The sequence below is a fragment of the Ylistrum balloti genome, unplaced genomic scaffold, assembly GCF_031769215.1.
Source record: "Ylistrum balloti isolate Yb309-2 unplaced genomic scaffold, AGI_CSIRO_Ybal_v1 Utg370840, whole genome shotgun sequence".
NCBI classification, from domain to species: domain Eukaryota; kingdom Metazoa; phylum Mollusca; class Bivalvia; order Pectinida; family Pectinidae; genus Ylistrum; species Ylistrum balloti.
In genome coordinates this window covers 1,178,223-1,196,819 of record NW_026782484.1, presented here as the reverse complement: position 1 = coordinate 1,196,819, position 18,597 = coordinate 1,178,223, and the positions used below count along the sequence as shown (strand labels likewise).

The following is an 18,597-nucleotide window of genomic DNA, read 5'->3' as shown; positions in this document are numbered from 1 at the left end:
CTTGATATATGTGCGTTCACTTTCTCGTTAACTAGGTTAGGAGGTTGATCTAGGTGTAAACAAATAATGTTTATTTCTTAAACTGTAATTGACATTGATTCACGTGATTAACGTAGCTGTTATTTGCATAGTAACTGTTGATACAAAATCAACTGTCTGGTTAAAAACTATGAATTGTATAATGGCGAGTAACAAATGTGGAATAATCGTATCCACGTGATTTAAAATTTAATCACTATTACCGTAAATACTCCAATAATTGCGATGACTGTAATTACTTTTAAAATAACGACATGTAGTTACACCAGTTAATTAAAATTACTATTATTAGCTGTAAGAGAACGGTGATCTACGTGACAATAATTAAGTCTGTGTAAATAAGTGTTTCTGTATACGGAAACCTGCACCATCTCATGATTCTGTAGCTATCTTAAAATGATAGAATGCTGCTGTCGTAGTGTTGGCATTTTATAGTCACTTAATCAAATTAGCTAATAAAGAAGATTGGATAGTGGAATCGATATTCATATATCTTGTTATTAGATAATTTACCATAAATATCATAACACACTGAAACAATAGTCTAAAGATACGCTTATAATTACACAGGAATCATTTCATCTCGAAAAGAGAATAACATAATTGACAGGTAATTCATATCTACAATAAACTAGTCGCGGGATCTATTGTCGTCTGCGCCAAGCACGCGCTTCCCGCCTGTTTGTTATCGACCGCTGCCGTTTCATGAGAATTTGAAGGATAGCACTACATGGTGTTTTCCCTTGTATGCCTGCCCGACTAGAATTATTTCCGCCCATAAGATTAATTGTCGCATCTGTCATATAATAAAGCCCTAATAAAGCCCGCACAGCCAACAAGTGACTGTTCGGCTGTTATTAATTTTCACAATGTCGGATAATATGCAATAATTTGTATGACTTGGGGGATAGCGACAAAGGCTTCGGTGGCACTGCTGTGATTTCACCGGCAATAGCCTTGCAATCGTGCATTAAGTTTCCCGTTTAATCTCTTAGAGTGTAAACGAATGCCGAACAAGTCTTGTGTTATACTGATGCTCCAGAAACAGTACACACTACATTTGACATTTAAGTGCGAGCAATCAGGATAAGCTTAACACGGCTTTTACTGGGATGAATCACCCGGACCCCCGCTGTACCCGAACAATGGCCGGCCATCCGGCACCAGACTATTGTTTTGTCTCTCACATCTTCGCTTCGTGTTAGTAAATTGGACACATTGTTTAACACAACACATCGGCTATTCCCATACCGATTGCCATTCTATAAGGAAAAATAACGATGAATGCCAGTTTTGCAAAGTGCACAATTTAGTATGAATAGAAAAGATATCTCCTTTATTTCAATTTTTGCTGGGTATATCTTTTGATAAAAGGAGCAAGAAAATTATTGATGAAAAGCTACTGAACGGATCACAGCATCCTAAAAACGTTATTAAATGGAGCATATATAAAAACGACTCGCGGTTGACAAAATTTACATATTCAAAGAAAGTGTAACACTTGATGTAATGATACTTGTATTTAAATACGTTGTAATTGTTTAGGTGTGACTAAAGACAGTGGTATCAAGGTGTGCAATGTGTGTTTCTGTTTATATTTGATATGTCTAATTTAAATCTTATATAGGAAAACAATACAGAACAATATTTCTTATTCAAAGAAAGTATATCAAACGAAGAAAATTGAAGAAAGCCTAAAAAATGAGTCTATAAACGCCTTTAAAATCAAAATGGGACGACTGGGCCGTTATTCCTAGGAACTTTAAGAGTTTACAATTGTGACTATTGTGATTCAGAATTTAATTTGAAAGTATGTTGCATTTCATTTTGTTACAAGTAATTGAAATACTTGAAACATCTGGGAACTAATTATTCAATATTATTTATGGATCAATGAACAAAAAACTTTGACAATTTGCGTATGGAAATCTATTGAACTAAACTTGAGGATTACTAAATGCATGATGGGCAGCATGTTATATCACATTAATTGTATTTCTATCAAATGCGCCTACTGCTTAAAGGTTTTTGTTATATGATAAATAGCTACGTTATATAAAACAGGTGAAAAGGAAAAAAAAGAGAAAGAAAAAAAAACATGCATAGCGGGTTTCTATGTTAGGTTTTTTTTTGTGTCATTTCAGCTTTGAATGAAACATCAGAGCGTAAAAAAGATCCGATTTTCTTTCGATTATAGTAACAAAAAACAACTCGCCTGGCTTGATATATGCTCGTCTATAACGTTTGACAGTCGTAAAACCACACAAAGAAAAAATATATAAAAACAGTCCTATCATTTCAAATTTTCCCATTTTGTTCCAACACCACGCGTGTCACCTTGTCTTTGACATGCGCACTGACTATGCTGGCGCGTGCCAGAATAGAGGGGCAAGGTTAAAGTTGACGTGAGGACAAACACTCTGTCATGTGGACACGGATTTGCCGAACTGTTGCCAGGCGCGGGCTACAACGGTTAATCGTATGTACCGGATTTACCGGTAAACATTTACAGCGAGCTGAGGTGTCGACTAGGTGTGGGACAATCACACAAAGGGACCCGGCTCTCTTTCTAAATACAACTTTAATGATTGGGAATACAATCATTCAGCATGTATCAAATTAGATTATAAGTTTGAAATATACATAAAACTATTAAATGTTTATATCTATGTTTACATAAATTTATGATAAAAACTATATCATATCGACCGGTCGCTGTAATAGATAGGCGTTTACGAGCTGATAATTGAGTTTTTAATTCGGAGCTAAAATTGATAAATTAAGAATTCGAGACACTGGAGAGCATTTTGTCACTAACATATTAAGTTAATTTGTAAGAATCGATAAGGACGTTGATTATGGAGAATTTGAAACAGAAGCCTGATAACATTGGAACAAGTGTTGGGTTTAAAAATGTTAAACGGTATTCTAGTGCCGATAATTGATTGTTTTAATTGAAATCCTATACACGTAGGATAAGCATTTTAACAGATCCCATCCCGTCTTTGTGCTAGACCAGGAAGGATGGATGGGGTGAATTATGAATATTTCAGAAGGCTGATCATGTTGACACGTCTGGCCGCCAGTGTCCTCAGGCCAGCACCTGTCCGGGTATCTCACCGCTCGTGGCTGGCACGCGCCGATCAGTCCTATATTTAGATGTAATTAACCGGCCAAGTGTACACCGAGTGCACTTAATTACTCACGAGCAACTAGTTCCATAGTCACCATCTTGTCATTGCGAGATCAGTATGAATGTCTGAGTGCTCGAATCGAGACAGCTATTCCCTAAAATGACATTATATATCTTGATTGAAAAGATAAACCAATGAATTAATACAAATGTACAGAGAAAAACATGCTGATCTTTAATCATACACGTTAAAGAACAAAATGGTTGTTTCTGTGAGTATATGTTCAGTGTATAATTTACTTTATCATCAAGTCGGTGTATCGTTATAAGTCTTTATGTATTATCAGTAAACACATTGCTTTGACAAATCATCAGTTTTATACCAGTAATTATGATACACGTATGTGGTTCTCGTATGTTTTGTCTCTTGAAACATTTTTTCTTCAACACAAAACGTCATATTGTAAAATAATGTCGGGTAGTTCAAAAGTTATCTTAAAGTCCTTTCGACAATGTAGAAAGTCGACTCATTTCATAGGAAATGAATTAGTTCTGTTTTCAGTTCATTCAAGTTCATATAGTTCGCTTTCTTTAGTTATTCAATAGCGTTATATTTGCTTGTTTTCTTTATTGTTCTTGAAGGCAGATATTCAGCAGTGCCTTTTCCATAAAGCCACAGATATTCTGTTTGAGGAACCAGATGTCGTAGGGAACAGGTGACGGCAACACACGTGTGTAAGATAGGTAAGTCGCCCGCCCGTTATTGAATGTATTCATACCGTTACAAATCCGTTGCATGAAATACTTAATAATGGCAGACATCGGTGCGTATTGTTGATCACCGGGATAGGTGCGCTTAAAGACATCGCGCGACCACGGCCAATAAAACGCGCGCGCGACCGTTTGTGGACATCTGCTGTACTAACATGCGTGTAACGATAGAACTGTCCTGTAAAACAGATATAATCCTATCTAGTTAGTTCTTTATGCAATTACTGTACTTTTTACTTTATAATATACACACAAATGGTGAATTGTCATTCCCAAAAGCAGTGTGTGGTTACTCATCAAACAGAAACATTTAAGGAAACTTCTTTTTTTTTACTGTAATTTGAAGGTTAGCACGTCTGTTCTGTTTGTAGTATACATCAAATTTTACCCGTTATGCTCATTAATTTGGATTAAAATCAGAAATCTTAATCCAGGTCTGTGGTTTAAACTATTGGTTAGTGTAAAAAGATTAAAGTTCTTCATTTTGTGTCAAAAGACCAAATTTTTAGATTAAAATAATTTTTTATTGCCCGAATCCATTAACTGTTGGTATGAACAGTTTATTTTAACTCTTAACTAAGCAGAGTTGATATTGGTGTAAATATTGTATAAACACTGAATACGTTAATGCTAAAGTTATTAATGACCGGTGATGATATTGGTAGAATGGAGGACTACATAGTTTTAACAGGATTAAAATCAAACGCAATTACACCCACTCAACAATATCAGTAAGATGGAAAATTACGGCGATATTAAATAAAATAAATTTATCTCGATTTTGTTTGTTCTTTTTTACCTCTGATTACAGCTCTGTCTGCCGGTAACGGAATTTCAGTTACAATATAAATGATTCAAATAATTGTTATATCACTTATATTTATCATTTGCTCATTTTGATATGATTATTTTACAAAATGTAAATAATCTAACAGACATAATGTATGATAAACATTGCTTAGTAAGCTTTTTTTTTTAAAAAAAAAGAATATACTCGTGTGGCTAGATATGTGAAATGTTATCAGAAAGTATTTTGAAGGTGCATGAGTGTTTCCCAATATTCTTTTGTCATGCATCTATAAAACTTTTTCTTCGTCATCATATCATTGATTTTCATAATGGGTGTAATTACTTATCGTTGTCATTCAGATCAATATCGTCTCAATATTTCATCACAGTATAAACATGACAACAATAATTAAATGATTTAAACTATCGGCTGAAATGACCAAAAATTAATATGACATATTCGCTTTAACACGCATCAGTGACATCGACTGCTCAGTCATTAAAATGACAAAGGCGGTCGCGTGCATTCTGTCCCATTTGCACGATCACCTCGCAATTTTCAGCTGTATGCAAATTAGCACACGCGCACAAACGAACATCCAAACGCATATGAGATATATTGAGATACCAGCGGAAGCGAACATATTATCCATCAACAGTGACTCCACGTGTGATACATGACAACCCCTATATCATTGTTTTGGTAAACTGCTGTTCGTACCGCATGGACGATTTCTATGTTCAAATATCATCACAGCCTCAGCTGCTGTATCGTTATGTGCTGTCAGTGGAACTATTAGTACACTCATTTCCTCAAAGTCAGGATATAGTTTTTACAACCTGTTTCCTGCTAAAAAGTCGCTTCACAGCTGTTATCCGGAAGAAATAAAAAAAAATTATCGAGTATCAGACCTTTTTTCGATTTAAATAAGTGTCGGTATTTTTGTGTTAGGACAAACTATTAAATATTGAGAAAATAACACGGTTATAAATATGACATACATTTAAGGAAAATACAGATATCATTTTGAACTTGGAAGCAATAATTTAATTTAATATGTTATATCCTTCTAATAATTTTGACTTAATCCTTTATGTAGTTTGGAATTTGTTATATCCGTATTTCATATGGGTTATATCCGCTAAAACACACATTTTCTCGAGAATTACATGATTAACATGATAATTACTTAGTAACGACTGCGATTCAGATTCAATGTGTTTGAAATGTAGTATTTTTATCTGTTTGAGGAACATAGTTTATGTCAAATAAAAAAAAAAAAAACAAATTGAAATATTCCTATCTAAATGAAAACAATTGCCGTTACTTATAAGTATATATAAGATCACAACAGGCTTCAAATGTTTATCTATTTTTTTTATTTAGTCTGATTTCATTGTGGCAAAAATATAATAAATAACAGATACCGGGACAAAAGAATGTATGTGTATTAGCAAGACCATACAAGATTACATTCTATTGGTTTACAATAAAGAGTGATATATACAGTGTATGGATGTTTGTTTTATATAAAGCGTATTGAACGCTACCGACAAAGTCGAATGAGGAGAGGAAACCCATGGAAATACCGATGGCGATAATAACAGCCATATTCTGCGAGAAATTCAAATAGCAATACAAAATCGAATTATTAACGTCACTAAGGTAAGCGAAACAAAGAGACGACCAGTCAGCCTGCTGAAACTGATTGTGACACAGAGGGGGCGGAGTAACGGCGCGCGACACCCTTTGAATCCTTATGCATATTCATCAAATAAAAAATCCAACGGTCTTCACAGACGCGTGCCTATATAAGGATACGCATGGCGACATTTGGACGGATTTGGTCAATTCTCACACACCATGCTGCTGAAGACTTTAATACTAAGAAATGTCATATGTGGAAACAACGCGACCAATAGTTTGCTGTTACACGTGAAAGAAATCATAGCATCATCTAGACTCAATATTTAATGCTGTCACGAACCATTGGCCAAATCCCGACTTTCGGAACTTTTCGTTTTGAGTACGACTCTATGTTGACGTAAAGTGTAATTCCATGTAGATTGTGGATGTCCAGTCACCGTTAGTGCCTTATTTACTGTTAGGAGTCCTATACCACCGGTGTCACCATGCCTAGAGGATTCCTAGTCAAGAGAACAAAACATTCTAACGCTATATCATATAGACAGCGTCGAAACTCCGAAGAAGATGCTGAGCGTTATGAAAGTGGCTCAGATCACGAAGCTCCCGTAATTACTAAATTTGGATCTCCGGATTCGGGGTACTCCGTGAGTCCAGTAAACCTCATCATCCGGGAAAATCCGGATAACATCCAGGTTAATATCAAAGACGAGGAAAACAACAATAATATTAATAACAATAAGAAAAACGTCAACGAGAAGGATTTTGTGAGTTTCTCGCCAGCATCGTCACCACTGACTGTAAGTACCACCGCCTCATCTTACCCATCGCCATTTTATTATGCCACATTTGACAAGCTGAGTGTGTCAAACTTTTCGCCAAATAATCAAAACTGGAACTTGAATGTTAATCAGAGGGAATCGCAAGTGGCGTCTTCATCCCAACAAAATAGTCCAAACAAACGCAGAGGAAATAATGATAACGATGCTAAGGTGCCCAAGAAATCCAAAGCCATAAGGAAGATAAACTTTGACGAGGACAAGTCGTCGCCCGTCTCTGGTTGTATCATCAAGGACATTTCTGACGGAGAGGAGGAGGGAAAGGTTGTATACGGAGACATTGACAGCAGCTTCAACTATGTGGAGGCTACACCGGAGGCGCGTGCAGAATTGGACAAAATCGTTAACAAAATTGGTGACTATGTTTGTCAACTCTGTAAAGAATTTTACTCCGATGCCTTTAAGCTCGCACAACATAGATGTTCTCGTATCGTGCACGTGGAATACAGGTGCCCTGAATGTGACAAGGTATTTAGCTGCCCTGCCAATTTAGCGTCCCACCGCCGTTGGCACAAACCCAGGCCCGTCAACAACAACAAACCCAACTATCAGGCACCGATTCTCCCAGCGAAACCAGATTTGAGTAACGTGAACGACAACGCTGACATTAACAATTTGTCTGAAAGTGTTGAAAATGGTAACGTATTGTCAATGACAGTTGGTGACCTTCGCGCCTCGCCTTCTATTGACGGACAGTATGAGTGCGAAACGTGTGGGAAGAAGTTTCGTCGCCAGGCCTATCTTCGGAAGCACGTGCTCAACCACGCCAACGACCGACAAACAAACTGTAAGTTCTGCCAAAAATCATTTCCTAATGATGCGCTAAAAACCAAACATGAACTTTTACATTTGAATAACAATAACAACAAAGAACTGTGCTGCAATGTATGTAAGATGTTTTTTCCTAATAAGGTAATGCTAGAGAAACACGTACGCACGCACACGTGTGAAGTGTTTAACTGTAAATATTGTTCCAGCACTTTTTACAGTTCTCCAGGACTGACTCGTCACATTAACAAATGTCATCCCTCCGAGAACAGGCAAGTTATTCTACTTCAGTTTCCACCTTCAGTAAATCGTCCAAATTAATGTATCTCTGTAGGGGTGAGCCGCATCTAGTATGTGTGTATCCCCGGGCTCAACCCACGTGCCTTTGACCACTTTATGTTATACACTGTTGCCTTGGTATTAAGTATACGTGTGTAGATTTGGTGCCTTATGCTTCAAGATTTCACATTAGTTCCCATATGTATCATATTTATACTATACAGTTAAAAAACCTTCATTATTTCGCAATATTTTGAAAGACTTACCACCGATGACTGTAAACAATTGGATATTAATTAGTTCATGGTTAAAAGAAAATATTAAATCAAAAAGGGCTGAATATGACGTGTATGTATGACGTATTCAAATGGCAGGTTGCCAGGTGTTTGTAAATATTAATATATAATTTATGCTGTAGTTACATTTTGTTATTTTTTTGTTGAATCATAATTTTGATTTAATTTAAATTATTTATTTATATTTATGTGGTTATGTTTAGTTTTTACATTAATTATTCATAATATAACAGAGATGATAATATATTCCCTCAGATATAAGTTTTTTATTGATAGTAGATTGAAAGATAGTTTTACTTTACATAGTATATTTATACACATTTGAGTATATCACGATTATCTTGAAATCCAATTATCATATTTTATATACTTATATCGTTGATATTTGAATTTAAAAGTTTAATATATAGTGGGAATAAAGTTTCAGATTATTTAACAAAGCACTCAGTGCTGTAATTTTGTGCATATCCTTTGTGTGGCTCACTCCACACAAGCAGGCCGTTCGTTATTGCAATAATCGATATACGTAGTTAGATTACACATATTTGGTAATGAGGTACCTCAAAGGGATAACTAACTTTCCTTTACTCTTGTCTTCTGAGAATTTCTTTATTTTTTTTATTTTCCAATATATAAATTCTTTTAAATCGTCAAATGACACTCTTTGATCAAATGATATTTTCTTATTTGTAATACAGAACATCTTTTTTCCTAAATAGTGCTGTTTTATTTCGATATAACTTAAGAATTTTTCATTGAAAATGATGATCCGTTAAAATTCCCCCTTACGAGCCTTAATCAAGGTAATACCAGATGGTGACGACAATAGTGAGCCCGTTAGATGACAGTAGAAATAGCGGTAAGCCGAAAGGCAGATAATAAGGTAATAAGATTCGTTACCTGTTAAATGGCCTTTGTAAATCCAGGTAGATGGCCAGCTGATTAAACTTGGCGACAGTCGCGAGCCTGAAGTGTGTCATGCTCATAGAGCGTGGCCAGGTAGATAAAGGAACATCTATTTTCTGTCGTACCTGAATATTTTAACTGCAGATTGCTCATATCTAAATATTTGATAGCCGATAAAATCTGTAGAAAAAAGAAATTCAATGGCAGTTGTTTCACGGGCTTGTAACGTTAAAAGACATAGTCGAGTAGTTTTGTAATTGAAATCTATTGAGGTGCCTCCTTACACGGATAATCATTAACCATTAGAGTAGCGCTAGGGCTGGGGTGACAGTGAAGTGTATCATAGCTAGATAGATTTAGTTAGATCATTGTCAGCCTCACGACCTGCTTTTAAACATTAGGTAGTAGTAACATGATGACCATTGGTATGTCGTGTTGGTATTATCAACAACAACTATTGAAACAAACACGTGTGACTATGATTTGGTCTCGGTTTAACAACACGATGTACATGTATGAAATCTAATATATGCCAATGGTCAGCATGGACAAGTACATATATATCAATAGGTATGTGATATTTTATTTGAAAAGTCAGGACACATTATAGTCACGCACTTTTCAACAGAGAACGTAGTTTGTAGTAAGGGCTGCAATAATTCCCCGTGTCTAGTAATAATTAATTATTGATACAATGTCTTTCCTTACTCAAAACTACCTGAATAATCTACCAATTATAATCCCGTTCATGTCACAAACTAATCACCATGTGTTTGGCTAAATCAAGTGAACCTAGGATGTTTTAAGTGGTCCTGTTAGATTTGGCTGGTCGTAAACGTCTGCACATGTGCCTGACATCTCTGGTTTTTGTTTTATTTTCTAAGTTACAGGAACAATAGATTTTATTCGGTTTTCTTATGATTGTTGATTTCTTGCATGAGTTGAAAATATAATCAGTCGACTAATCATATTGTGTGTTGTTTGCATGATTCTACAAACTGTCAAATATTTGTGCCATTTTGATGCCTTATTGATTTTGTATGATAATATAATGTATCCCATTTGTAATGTTGATAACAACTTTTTAATGAAATTATGTTGTCCTATTCCAATTATGACAATGTATTGAGTGTTTATGACATTTTAAAACTCATTCCAGCTGTTTAGTATTTGCAAAATCATACTCACTGCAAACGATTTTTGTGAACAAAGGTATGATAATTTTCCCGGTGCCTAAACAACTTAATCAATACAAGAAAATAAACTGAAAATAAGTTTTTTAAAAACATATCAATACTGTAAGCAATTTCGAAATAATATCTTTTGTCATCAGTTAAATTTTGATTTATGTTTTAACAAATTTAGTGGTTTAACCGTTATCATTGTTAAACAGCTGGATTGCGTGAAATGAGTGTATACTGTTGATAACATGTGACAACAACCAGCAGAAGTCTGGGTAATGTTTCTGGTAAAATGCCAAATATATTTTTCCGATATTGTTACAATGATGCTATGTATGATTAGAAATGAATTAAAAATAAAGTCTTTGTTTTCAATTAAATACCACTGTGTTGTACATCTTTCTTGTTTATGTGAGTTTTCGCCACACTACAGGGAATCAAGAGGTGACTCCAGGTGAACAGAAAGGCTGTGAGGTGAAACGATGTACCGAATATCAACAATGGGGCTTCATAACACATGGCCCTTTCTATTGAAGTCAATATTTTAACAGTTTGTGTCTAGGGCTGACAGCGGGCACGTGCCAGTGTTCCATTGTTTACCTGTACACTTAACGGTAAGAGGACAGGAGAAACCGCTAGATATTATTATCCTTATCTATTTGCAAGCTGTGAAAACAACTCTGTCAATGGAACCCATAGAAACGAGATCTCTTCATTTAAAAGCGCCAAAATTTATGTCTTCTGTTATTTAACATTCATGTAAGATTGTAAAGAGTAAAGAGTCATTCCAAGTGACAGAATTGTTTTTACAGAAGAGCAGTGAAGCATGACGATCCCTCCCCTCTGTACTGCATTACAAAGACATGGGGAAGCAGGTGTGTTACCGTGACATGGTCCCGTTAGGCTGGTCTTTATGGGCACAGCGAGACGAGCGCCATAAAGGCCTAGTGATTTCAAAGCTGTGAGGGGTAACATGTTTAGATCGAATTTAAATACGGTGAGGACAAGATCTTTGTTCCCTCACATCTGTGCACCAGATCACTGCTAAGATGAAGTAAACAGCGGTGTAAGCTTTGCTTGCAGGCGTACCTAATCTCTTCTGGGTATAGAAGACACCTTGCATAACAGTGGGTGTAACAGTATCACAAAACATCAAACGAATAGCTCGGGATCGTTAGATTGGTTTTATACAGCAAGCCAGAAATGATAATGAATAAAAAGAAATCGAAATATCGAACTGGGTGAAAATAGAGATGAAAAATAAATACATAAAAATGACGAAACAGCTCATGAAGACATAATTTCCTTAATCTAGTAATACCGTAAACCCATTAATTATCTCGACACAGGAATACAAATTATCATAAATAGAGTTATTAGAATGCATTAATACTTCGTTCATTGAAAACAGTGATATTAAAATAATTATTCCGTGTCTCTTTAGTTGGTAGGACAGTAACTGAAACGTGTAAGCCAGTGACTTAAGGGACACAAACATGTAATATCGGAAACACAGATATGTAACTATTGAAACACTCACCTGTGACTAACCTGTGACTATTGAAACACTCATCTGTGACTAACCTGTGACTATTGAAACCCTCATCTGTGACTATTCAAACAATCACATGTGACTATTTAAACACTAACCTGCGACCATTTAAACACTTACCTGTGACTATTTAAACACTCATCTGTGACTATTGAAACACTAACCAGTGACTATTGAAACCCTCACCGGTGACTATTGAAACACTAACCCGTGACTATTGAAACACTAACCTGTGACTGTTGAAACACTAACCTGTGACTATTGAAACACTAACCAGTGACTATTGAAACCCTCACCTGTGACTATTTAAACACTAACCAGTGACTATTGAAACATTAATCTCTGACTATTGAAACACTAACCTGTGACTATTGAAACACTAACCTGTGACTATTGAAACACTAACCAGTGACTATTGAAACACTAACCTGTGACTATTGAAACACTAACCAGTGACTATTGAAACACTAACCTATGACTATTGAAACACTCATCTGTGACTATTGAAACACTAACCAGTGACTATTGAAACACTAACCTGTGACTATTAGAACCCTCACCTGTGACTATTGAAACACTCATCTGTGACTGTGACTATTGAAACACTAACCTATGTGACTATTGAAACACTAACCACTGTGACTATTGAAACACTAACCTATGACTGAAACACTCAAAACACTAACCAGTGACTATTGAAACACTCATCTGTGACTATTGAAACACTAACCCGTGACTATTAGAACACTAACCTGTGACTATTGAAACACTAACCAGTGACTATTGAAACACTAACCTGTGACTATTGAAACACTCATCTGTGACTATTGAAACACTAACCAGTGACTATTGAAACACTAACCAGTGACTATTGAAACACTAACCAGTGACTATTGAAACCCTCACCTGTGACTATTGAAACACTAACCCGTGACTATTGAAACACTAACCTGTGACTATTGAAACACTGACCTATGACTATTGAAACACTTACCTGTGACTATTGAAACACTCGTCTGTGACTATTGAAACACTAACCAGTGACTATTGAAACACTAACCAGTGACTATTGAAACCCTCACCTGTGACTATTTAAACACTAACCAGTGACTATTGAAACACTAACCTGTGACTATTGAAACACTCATCTGTGACTATTGAAACACTAACCTGTGACTATTGAAACACTAACCTATGACTATTGAAACACTAACCTGTGACTATTGAAACACTAACCAGTGACTATTGAAACACTCATCTGTGACTATTGAAACACTAACCCGTGACTATTGAAACACTAACCAGTGACTATTGAAACACTAACCAGTGACTATTGAAACCCTCACCTGTGACTATTGAAACACTAACCCGTGACTATTGAAACCCTAACCTGTGACTATTGAAACCCTCACCTGTGACTATTGAAACACTAACCTGTGACTATTGAAACATTAATCTCTGACTATTGAAACACTCATCTGTGACTATTGAAACACTAACCAGTGACTATTGAAACACTAACCAGTGACTATTGAAACCCTCACCTGTGACTATTGAAACACTAACCCGTGACTATTGAAACACTAACCCGTGACTATTGAAATACTAACCTGTGACTATTAGAACACTAACCTGTGACTGTTAAAACACATATCTGTGACTATTGAAACACTCACCTGTGACTATTGAAACACTAACCTGTGACTATTGAAACACTAACCTATGACTATTGAAACACTTACCTATGACTATTGAAACACTTACCTGTGACTATTTAAACACTAACCCGTGACTATTGAAACACTAACCCGTGACTATTGAAATACTAACCTGTGACTATTAGAACACTAACCTGTGACTGTTAAAACACATATCTGTGACTATTGAAACACTCATCTGTGACTATTGAAACACTGACCAGTGACTACTGAAACACTCATCTGTGACTATTGAAACACTAACCAGTGACTATTGAAACACTCACCTGTGACTATTGAAACACTAACCAGTGACTATTGAAACCCTCACCTGTGACTATTTAAACACTAACCAGTGACTATTGAAACACTCATCTGTGACTATTGAAACACTAACTAGTGACTATTGAAACACTCACCTGTGACTATTGAAACACTAACCCGTGACTGTTGAAACACTCACCTGTGATTATTGAAACACTCACCTGTGACTATTTAAACACTAACCAGTGACTATTGAAACACTCATCTGTGACTATTGAAACACTAACTAGTGACTATTGAAACACTCACCTGTGACTATTGAAACACTAACCCGTGACTATTGAAACACTAACCTGTGACTATTGAAACACTAACCCGTGACTATTGAAACACTAACCCGTGACTGTTGAAACACTCACCTGTGATTATTGAAACACTAACCTGTGACTATTGAAACACTAACCCGTGACTATTGAAAAACTCACCTGTGACTATTGAAACCCTCACCGGTGACTATTAAAACACTAACCTGTGACTGTTGAAACACTAACCTGTGACTATTGAAACACTAACCTGTGACTATTGAAACACTCACCTGTGACTATTGAAACACTAACCTGTGACTATTGAAACACTGACCCCTGACTATTGAAAAACTCACCTGTGACTATTGAAATATAAACCTGTGACTATTGAAAAACTCACCTGTGACTATTGAAACCCTCACCGGTGACTATTGAAACACTAACCTGTGACTGTTGAAACACTAACCTGTGACTATTGAAACACTAACCTGTGACTATTGAAACACTAACCTGTGACTATTAGAACACTAACCTGTGACTATTGAAACACTAACATGTGACTATTGAAACACTAACCTGTGACTATTGAAACACTAACCTGTGACTATTGAAACACTAACCCGTGACTATTGAAAAACTCACCTGTGACTATTGAAACCCTCACCGGTGACTATTAAAACACTAACCTGTGACTGTTGAAACACTAACCTGTGACTATTGAAACACTAACCTGTGACTATTGAAACACTCACCTGTGACTATTGAAACACTAACCTGTGACTATTGAAACACTGACCCCTGACTATTGAAAAACTCACCTGTGACTATTGAAATATAAACCTGTGACTATTGAAACACTAACCTGTGACTATTGGAACACTAACCAGTGACTATTGAAACACTAACCAGTGACTATTGAAACACTTACCAGTGACTATTGAAACATAAACCTGAGACTATTGAAACACTAACCTGTGAGTATGGAGACACTCACCTGTGACTATTGAAGCACTAACCTGTGACTATTTAAACACTAACCAGTGACCATTGAAACACTAACCTATGACTATTGAAAAACTCATCTGTGACTATTGAAACACTAACCTGTGACTATTGAAACACTAACCTGTGACTATTAGAACACTAACCTGTGACTATTAAAACACTAACATGTGACTATTGAAACACTAACCTGTGACTATTGAAACACTAACCTGTGACTATTGAAACACTAACCCGTGACTATTGAAAAACTCACCTGTGACTATTGAAACCCTCACCGGTGACTATTGAAACACTAACCTGTGACTGTTGAAACACTAACCTGTGACTATTAGAACACTAACCAGTGACTATTGAAACACTCACCTGTGACTATTGAAACACTAACCTGTGACTATTGAAACACTAACCCGTGACTATTGAAAAACTCACCTGTGACTATTGAAATATAAACCTGTGACTATTGAAACACTAACCTGTGACTATTGGAACACTAACCAGTGACTATTGAAACACTAACCAGTGACTATTGAAACACTTACCAGTGACTATTGAAACACTTACCAGTGACTATTGAAACATAAACCTGAGACTATTGAAACACTAACCTGTGAGTATGGAGACACTCACCTGTGACTATTGAAGCACAAACATTTAACTATGGAAACGCAAAAAGGAACATGTGATTATGGAAACATAAAACTGGACTATGAAAACACAAACATGTGTCTAAAGAAACACAAACCTGTGATTTTGAACACACAGACTTGTGACGACAAAAACACAAATCTGTGACTAAGGACCCAAACCTAGAACTACGTAGACACAAATCTGTCACCAAAGAAACACCAACATGTGACTATGGCAACATAAGATTTTGGTTATGGGGACACAAATCTGTGGCCATGGAAACACAAACTTACAAACACATAGATACACTTACCTGTGACTATAGAAAAGGAACCTGTGACTGTAGAGACACAACCCTGTGACTATATAAACATAAACCTGTGACTATGGGGATCCAAACCTGTGACTATGGAGATCCAAACCTGTGACTATAGAAACATAAAACTGTGACTATGGAGACACAAACCTGTGACTATGGAGACACAAACACGTGAGTATAGAAGCACAAATATGTGATTAGAGAAACACAAATCTGTGTCTAAGGATTGATATATTGATTACAGTGCCCTATGTTATCATGTTTTCCCAATTCAATTTTGTGGCGATATAAATCTCACATTTAAATGCCCGTCCATTTTATCGATTTGTTTATTTACTCTTTTCTGGTTAAATTATAATACAAAAAAAGCATAGTTCATATTTGTATCTACACGATAAAGAGTGAATCAATTATGTATTATTTGCTTTCATAAAATTAAGTAATACATTTGAAACTAATTCTAGTCATACATCATGTGTATTCAAATGATAAAATGATTTTCATATGTTGCAGTTTTAATATAAGCTAGTTTGATGTTAAATTCCAATGTGATTATAGACACGAACTTCCTGGATTATACTATATGCAAAATAAAATTACCATTGGATTTCGGCAAAGTTCAACGAGAATCACATCATGCGTGGTAGCTGTTTAAAATGGCGCGAAGCACGCAAGGCATCCTATCATAAATCGACGTGTTATTATTTCCCTCTATATATAGCAGCATACGCGAACGTCTGGACTAATGTGTGATGTTGTTTCTGTTTCCAAATCAATCATTGTGTTCAAGATCAGAACTTGAGGTTTTGAGAAAATTGTCTGTACAGCAAAACCAGCACATGCATTAAACCTCTTTGATAAGAATATCGGTCTATCAAATGAACTTAAAATATCGTTATTATGAATGCACGTGCGACGCGCCGAACGCGTGTCCAGTGAAGGGTATCAAATGAATGCAGACCACTTTGGAAGTTTAATTCGTGTCTTTATCAAAGTCAATCATCCTTGACTTTTTCAAAGACTTAGAATCCAGTATTCAGCAGGAAATGTGACAATGACTTCTATTTAGTTTCTGTCAGATGTGTGTGAGCGGGAGCCATAAAGTATATTGAGCTTTGCACCTGTAATTCTAGGCAATGATTTAGAGTGCCGCGCGCGCGGGCGCGCGCGTTTACATTTGCATATTTTCTAGGAAAATTGGGCATTTTTGTTTCCTCGGGCATTTTGGCATAACAACATGAAACTATGCGCTTAAAAGTTTGTGATTGACAATGATAAGAAAACATTAAGTCTCGCTCGGTGAAACACTTTCGAATACAATGCACTTCAATGGTTTTAGGAATTCAAACGATATCAAATGTGTAGAAATAATTAGACTATTATTTCGAGATGTCAACAACGTTGAGCAAAGTGATGGATGACATTATACAATTAATTTATTGATCTTTAAAATATGACGCATAAGGTTTTAGTAGTACAAGGTAATTTCTATAGCAATTACTAAATAATCGATCTGCGTCGAACGGCACTAAAATTAATTCAGGTTACAGTACTTTTGGTTTCTGAGAGGTTTGTTTCAGTAGAAAAAGGGATTTAATTATCACCATCCTAGTAATGATAGAATATTTAATAATGATTGGTCATACTGAAACTCATCACAGTACGAAAACGAAACTTACATTTTGAGTCTTATCTTACCAGTATCACGTGACAAATCACTTACAATATTTACTTTCTTCAACTCGAGAATTAATCTCTCATCATAAGTCTTACGTCATGAGTGGTAAATTATAAGTCGTTTAGTATGATTTTAACCACTAACATGTTCTACATTACAAGTCTTAAACAAAGGGTTTTATATTAATATGTCCTACATTACAGGATTTACACATAGGGTTTTATATTAATATGTCCTACATTACAGGATTAACACATAGGGTTTTATATTAATGTGTCCTACATTACAGGATTAACACATAGGGTTTTATATTAATATGTCCTACATTACAGGATTAACACATAGGGTTTTATATTAATGTGTCCTACATTACAGGATTTACCTACATTACAGGATTAACACTTAGGGTTTTATAATAATGTGTCCTACATTACAGGATTTACACATAGGTATTGATATTAATATGTCCTACATTACAGGATTTACACATAGGGTTTTATAATT

At 35.8% G+C, this 18,597-nt stretch overlaps 1 protein-coding gene across 1 annotated transcript; it reads left to right on the top strand.

The window, feature by feature from the left end:
* Positions 1-6,865: 6,865 nt before the first annotated feature.
* Positions 6,866-8,312, top strand: LOC132558977 (insulinoma-associated protein 1a-like). The gene has a single exon (XM_060223602.1). It carries the CDS (start codon positions 6,866-6,868, stop codon positions 8,303-8,305), a length of 1,440 nt encoding a protein of 479 aa, XP_060079585.1. The 3' UTR covers positions 8,306-8,312.
* The last annotated feature ends 10,285 nt before the right edge of the window (positions 8,313-18,597 follow it).